This window comes from Myotis brandtii, unplaced genomic scaffold (genome assembly GCF_000412655.1).
Source record: "Myotis brandtii unplaced genomic scaffold, ASM41265v1 scaffold569, whole genome shotgun sequence".
NCBI classification, from domain to species: Eukaryota; Metazoa; Chordata; class Mammalia; order Chiroptera; family Vespertilionidae; genus Myotis; species Myotis brandtii.
The window spans coordinates 927,663-934,934 of record NW_005370127.1 but is presented as its reverse complement, the minus strand read 5'-3'; the positions used below and the strand labels follow the sequence as shown (position 1 = coordinate 934,934).

Sequence of the window (7,272 nt, the reverse complement as noted above, 5' to 3'; positions counted from 1 at the left end):
CACACCCCCTTCAGGGTGGGGGTCCCCACTGGGGTGCCTGGCCAGCCTGGGTGAGGGGCTGAGGCCATTTTCAGGCTGGCCACACCCCCTTCAGGGTGGGGGTCCCCACTGGGGTGCCTGGCCAGCCTGGGTGAGGGGCTGAGGGCTGTTTTCAGGCTGGCCACACCCCCAGCCCCTCCTTGAGAGGAGGCCACGCAGGCTGGAAGCAGGTATCTGGGATTTATTTATCTTCTATAATTGAAACTTTGTAGCCTTGAGCGGAGCTCAGGTCCGTCAAGGGCAGGCGGGAAGTTTGACTTCCTCCATCACTGGGGCAACCCAAGCCTCCTGCTCGCTCCAGCTCCGTGGCCGCCACCATCTTTGTGACGGAGTGAGGGTGTGATGGTTAATTTGCATATTACTCTTTTATTAGATAGGATTGTTAATGAATTCTAATGAAATATCCCTATCTTCCTACTGCACAATGTAAATGTACTTTTCCTGATAATTCATATATTAAGCAATTCTTCATTCAATCCTCTTAATTTCCTTTCCAGGTCACTAAAATTTGAATCAACTTGTAAAAAGTAACACTAAACCCCACTTCACAGCAAGAAACCACACAAACCATGTTCACATGTTAGACACCTACAAGGTTCAATTTTTATGTGGCTTTTAAGAAGCCACACAAGTTGAAAGGGGGCATGGGGAATGAAGATCTAAACTTTTCAAACATAATAGAAAGCACACCTAGTCTAAGATAAACGGAAGATTCTCAAAAAGAAATATCTCAACTTTCCATCCCTAAAATTTCCCATTCCCCAAATAATCCACTTCAAACAAATAATCCTCTGAAATGTCTTTAAGTCATACTATTTCAGCTTTCATCATCTTAGAGAAGGCAGCATATAACAGTGGTTATTATATACTATTCTTTTACTATTTATATATGATATATATTATTCAAGCTGCATGTTATTATACATTTGTCAAAACCAAAAGGGTATAGTAAAACTAACTAGATGTAATTACTAATGTTACCAATTTTTAGCTCTGAACAAGTTACAATCTTCCAATGTCCATTTCCTTGCCTCTAAAATATCAACTACCTTAATCCACTTTGTGATAATCAAAGGAAATAATTTACTTAAAATGGTTTAGCACAATGCCTGGCACAAAGTGATTACATGTAAACATTTGCTACTTAAAACTATAAACGTGCCCCATTCCTCCAGAATTAACTTCTGGTCAGTCTAATTTTTACCCTGTTGACACTATTCTTCAAGTCCAAACATTTTATTATCTGCTACTACTATACGGTAAAGGTTATTACTATAGGATTATATGGGACAAATAAGTACACTTGCATTTTTTTAAAATAAAAATCTCTAACTTTAACAGTTCTTAATATTATCTTAATATACTAATGGATACAAAAGACATAATGTATAAATATCAAAATCTCTGGGCCTGCAAACTTCACTGAAAAAATAAAAATAACATATCCTGTCTCTATAAGCAATACAGAATATCGGCTTTATATTCAAATTGATGACCCCCAAATGACCCACATTACCAATATATGTTGCAATTTGCAGATTTTTTAAACCAGAATTGACCATACTATAGCATATCTACTTTTTAATCCCTGCATTCCCTAGTAATGCTATAAGACAAAGACAGAGAAACAGAAAAAGCAACCTAAGAGTTGAGATTTAATCAGGAAATAGCAATACATCAGAACATAAAAATAATTGCTTTTTATTTTCTCCCATCAATTACAGGTAATAGAATAAGAAAGAAACCAGAATATTATTTATCCACATTTTACCAATAGTTTGAAAAATAGCATTGTAGTCAATATTGATATTAGTACTATTTATAATAAAAACTAAGTCAGTCAGTTGCTATATATTAACAAGTATCAAGTATAGCAGTTAAAAGTAAGGGCTCATGAAAAGACATGAAGAAAACTTAAATGCATATTACTAAGTGAGAAAAGTCAATCTCAAAAGGCTACATACTCCATAATTCCAAATACATGACATTCTGGAAAATACATAACTATGGAGACAGTAAAAGGATCAGTGGTTGCCAGGGGTGGGGGCAAGGGGAAATGAATAGGGAGAGCACAGAGGATTTTTAGGGCGATGAAACTAGTACTCCATATGATACTATAATGGTGGCTGCACGTTATTATACATTTGTCAAAACCAAGAGAGTGTGCAACACCAAGAACTAACAGAAATGTAAACTTTATAGACTTCAGGTGGTAATGATGTGTTAATGTAGGTTCATTAATTGTAATACATAGCTCTAGCTGGTTTGACTCAGTGAATAGAGCATCAGCCTACAGACTGAAGGATCCTGGGTTCAATTCTGGTCAGGGGCACATGTCTAGGTTGCGGGCTCAATCCCCAGTAGGGGACGTGCAGGAGGCAGCCAATCAGTGATTTTCTCTCACCATTGATGTTTCTATCTCTCCTCTCGCTCCCTCTCCCATCCTCTCTGAAATCAATAAAAATATTTTTTAAAGTTAAAATGTACTTTAAAAAAAATTATAATAAATATACCACTCTGGAGGGGGATATTGATAGTGGAGGAGACTATGCATGAGTAGGGAAATACAGTATATGGGAAATCTCTGTACCTTCAACTTGATTTTGCTGTGAAACTAAAACTATTCTAAAAAATAAAGTCTTAAAAAAAAACATTTTAGAATAAGGGCTCTGAAGCCAAAAAGATGTGCTTAGAAATTAACTCTACCTCCCTAGCCAGTTTAGCTCAGTGGATAGAGTGTAGGCCTGCAGACCAAAGGATCCTGAGTTCGATTCTGGTCAAGGGCACATACCTTGGTTGCAGGCTCCTCCCTGGCCTAGGCCCTGGTCAGGATGCAAGCAGGAGGCAACCAATCGATGTGTTTCTTTCACATCGATGTTTCTCTCTGTCTTTCCCTCTCTCTCCCACTCTCCCTAAAAATTAATGGAAAAATACCGAGTGAGGATTAACCAAAAAAAAAGGAAAGAAAGAAAAGAAATTAACTCTAGAACCTAAAAGGTGGGGTGACTCTGGACAACTCCTTAATATCTCTTAACCTTAGTTTCCTCAGCTATAAAATGGAGATAGTAAATAGTACCCATGTTAGAGGTGTTAAAAATTTAAGTGAAATAAAGCAGTTTAAGCAATTACCATGCCCTAAAACACAGGAAAAGTAAATAAATGTTAGCTTTTATTAAGTTTTAAAAGTCCTACAACTATACTAACTTTAATTTTAAACTAATGATTTTAGTTGGACATTCTATTTAATACAGTATTAATGAAATGAGTAATTGATGAACAAAGCTTTGTTAAGAAAAAATGTGGCTAACCCTTTGATGAACGTTTTTAACAAACTATCAGGACCCTGCCTTCATAATTAGCCCATAATGATACTTCCTGATAATCCCAGTATCAATTATTATTCTCATTATATTTTACTATATATAAATAGATACAAATAAAAATATAGACATACAGATATGGAGGGGTAAAATATAAAGGTAGTATAATGTTCTGCTTAAGAAAATGAAATCTGAAGTCAAATTTCTTGGCCTCATATACAGCACTATACCCAGCTTACCTAGCTGTGTGACTTTGGGCAAGTCACTTAACTCTCTGTTCCTCAGTCACCAAACTCTAAAGTGAATATAACAACTACATCATAATAATAAGTGTATAGAATATTACCTAAAACATAAGTCTTATTTAAGTGTTAAGACAGAATAAAATATAGTTTTAGTTCTTTTCTTTAATTAAAAAGAAAAGGCAGGTCAACTAACCTTTAATTTCTTCCACTGAAAGTTTATCACATATTTGTTTCTCGTATGTTTCTATATGTTCTAAAGATTCCTGAAATAGATCTGCTTCTCGCATCACTTGATTCTGGTATAATATCAGTTCACTATATTCATAGTCAATTTTGTTGAGAGGAACCTAAAAATAGAAAGGACCAAATTATCATGTTTATATAATTACATAAAGCAATTTCAGATCTTTAATTTCACTGCTTTCTAAGGAAAGCAATTCACACAGATTTAAAAAAGCAACCCATGAACAATTATAAATAGAAGAGTAATTAATAGAAAAGATTAATACATTCTTTAAAATAAATACTAGTAAAGGGATAGGACTCTGGTATAGAGCAAATTGAACAGGTCCTATACACCCAAAAAAGTATAAAAATTGGTTAAAATCCTAAGGAATCTACATTAAAAAACTTACTAGAACTCATCAAGGAGTTAGGCAAGATGACAGAAAAAATCAATATACAAAATCAATTATATCTCTATATTATAGTAACAACCTGAAAATTAAATAATTTCATTCACAATAGCACCAAAACGAACAAGATATTTAGGAATAAATTTAAGAAACAAGATCTAAACACCCTCCCCCCTCTCCCGTGGGTAGGGCTCAGTGGTTAAGCATTGACCTATGAACCAGGAGGTCACGGTTTGATTTCTGGTCACGGCACATGCCAGGGTTTCGGGCTCGATCCCCAGAAGGGGCGTGCAGGAGGCAGTTGATCAATGATTCTCTCTCATCATTGATGTTTCTAACTCTCCCTCTCCCTTCCTCTCTGAAATAAATTTTAAAAATATTTTAAAGTAAAGAAATAAGATCTATATACTGAAGACTACAAAATATGCTGAGAAATTACAGACAAACCTAAATAAACGGTGAGATAGTACACTCCACAGTAATGGATCAGAATACTCAATGTTTTGATGGCAATTCCAAATTGATCTATAAATTCAATGCAATCCCTACCAAACTCACAGCAAGCCTTTTACAGAAATTTATAAGCTAATCCTAAAATTCAAATGGAAATAAAAAGAACCCTACATGGCCAAAAAAATTTGAAAAAGAACAAAGTAGGAGGACATGTGTTTCACATCTCAAACTTACTACAAAGCTACAAAAATCAATGCAGTGTGGCACTGGCACAAGGATACTCATACAGATCAGAGGAACAGAATAAAAGGTCCAAAAATAAGCTAGTATATTCTGGTCAACTGATTTTTTACAAAGGTGCCAAGGCAATTCAATGAAGGAAGAGTAGTTTTCTCACAAATAATAGTGGAACAATTAAATTAAGCATGCAAGAAAAGACCTTAGACTCATAATTCATACCATACACAAAAATTAACTCAAAATGGATCATACACCTAAATGTAAGCAATAAAGTATAAAAGAAATCTTAGAAGAATAGAAGAAATTCTTTGTGACCACCTGTATAAAAGAAAAAAATTAATAAATTGGACTTCATCAAAATTAAAAAAATTTTCTCCTTCAGAAGACACCATTAATAAGATGAAAATACAAGCTACAGATTGGGAGAAAATATTTCCAAATAATATACCTGATAAGGAACTTGTATTAAGAATATATAAAGCACTCTTACAACTCAGTTGTAAGACAAATAACCCAATTTAAAAATGGGCACAAAATTTGAATAGATATTTCATCAAAGAAGAAATATAAATGGCTAATAAGAACATAATAAAATGGTCAATATCATTAGTTGTTAGGAAACTGTAACAGGAAATGAATAAGCTATACTTGTAGAAAACTACCCATATTTATCTTAGCAAATGTTAAACCCAGCTTGTTACTCTAACCTGATTTTTCTCAAAACAAGAGCTTACATGTTAAAAGTTTTTTTTTAGTATACTTCACAATCCAGCAGTTTCAGTTCCTGTGTGAACCTAAGGAGCAGCCTGACCTTCAAGGCTCTGGTTAATGCCAACTGCCCAGACACAGGAATTCACTGACCAAAAAAAAAAACAGATGGCCAACTCAAGGATGCTGAGTTAAAAATCCATATCAGGACCAGCAAGGACACTGCCTGCATATCTACAGCCCCTCCCCGATCTCTGTTCTGCTTTCCTTCTCCCTCCTTTTAAAAACCTCTGCCTGCAATAATATCTTAAGATGGGTTTTTGAGGACTGGGGAGAGTCTCCCATCTTCTCAAGATGCCAGCACCTGTCTCACAAGTTTGGCTTTCATTGCTGCAGGCAGAATTCAGATTTCAGTTACAATACATGAAAACAGATACACATCCATTAAGATGACTATCATCAAAAAATCAGACAATAAAAAAAATTAGACAATAACTGGTGTTGGGGATGAGTAGAAATTGGAACCCTCATACATTATTGGAGGGAATACAAAATGCTTCAGGAAAACAATTGGGCAGTTTATTAAAAAGTTAAATGAAGCCCTGGCTGGTGTATCTCAGTGGTTACAGCGTCAGCCCAAGCAACAAAGAGTTGCAGGTTCAATCCCTGGCCCCAGTCAGGGAGCATGAAGGAAGCAATCAAAGTGTATCTCTCACATCAGTATTTTTCTCTTTCTCTTTTTTTTCTCTCTCTCTCTCTCCCCACCCCCTTTTTCTCTTTCTCTCCCCTCCCTCCCTCCCTTTCACTCTCTCTTGCAGTTGTAAAAAAAAAAGAACTCTTACCATTTGCAACAGCATGAATGGACCTAGAGAGCATTATGCTAAGCGAAATAAGCCAGTCAGAGAAAGGTAAGTATTACATGATCTCACTCATATGTGGAATCTAATGACCAACATAAAATGATGAACAAAAATAGACCCAGAGACATAGAAACGTCAAACAGACTGTCAAACCATAGAGGGAAGGCAGGAGAGAGTGTAGCGGGGGCGGGGAAGAGATCAACCAATGAACTCATATGCATATATGCATAACTCAAGGACACAGACAGTGGGTGGTGAAGGCTTGGGGAAAAGGGACATATGTAATACTCTCAACAATGAAGATTTATTTTTAAAAAATCAATGGAAAAAATATTCTCAGGTGAGGATTAACAACAACAAAAAATGTTATGGTACTTCCGGACATGGACTAAAGTGTAGTTATGAAAAAATAAGTATGCCCTTTATGTACTGAAAGGGAAGACACTCCCAAATAAATCAAGTGGAAAAATAACAGTGGCTCTAGTACAGGGGTGGGCAAACTGTTTGACTCGAGGGCCACAATGGGTTCTTAAACTGGACCGGAGGGCCAGAACAAAAGCATGGATGGAGTGTTTGTGTGAACTAATATAAATTCAAAAACATCATTATTACATAAAAGGGTACGGTCTTTTTTTTTTTAGTTTTATTCATTTAGTTTGCCCACGGCTGGGCTAGTGGTTAGGAGCCTGCGCTCCCAGATTGTGAGAGGGATGTCTGACTAAACCGGCAGTCGGACATCTCCAAAGGGGTCCCAGATTGGAGAGGGTGCAGG

General features: G+C 36.1%; 1 protein-coding gene across 1 annotated transcript in view; it reads right to left on the bottom strand.

Annotated features, from left to right (window-relative positions):
* LOC102254228 (N-alpha-acetyltransferase 16, NatA auxiliary subunit) overlaps positions 1-7,272 on the bottom strand; it is a 66,369-nt gene that overhangs the window by 39,386 nt on the left and 19,711 nt on the right. The window contains exon 5 of the mRNA XM_014549742.1: positions 3,798-3,951. Coding sequence (XP_014405228.1) covers positions 3,798-3,951 — 154 coding nt within the window. The remainder of the gene's footprint in view (positions 1-3,797; positions 3,952-7,272) is intronic.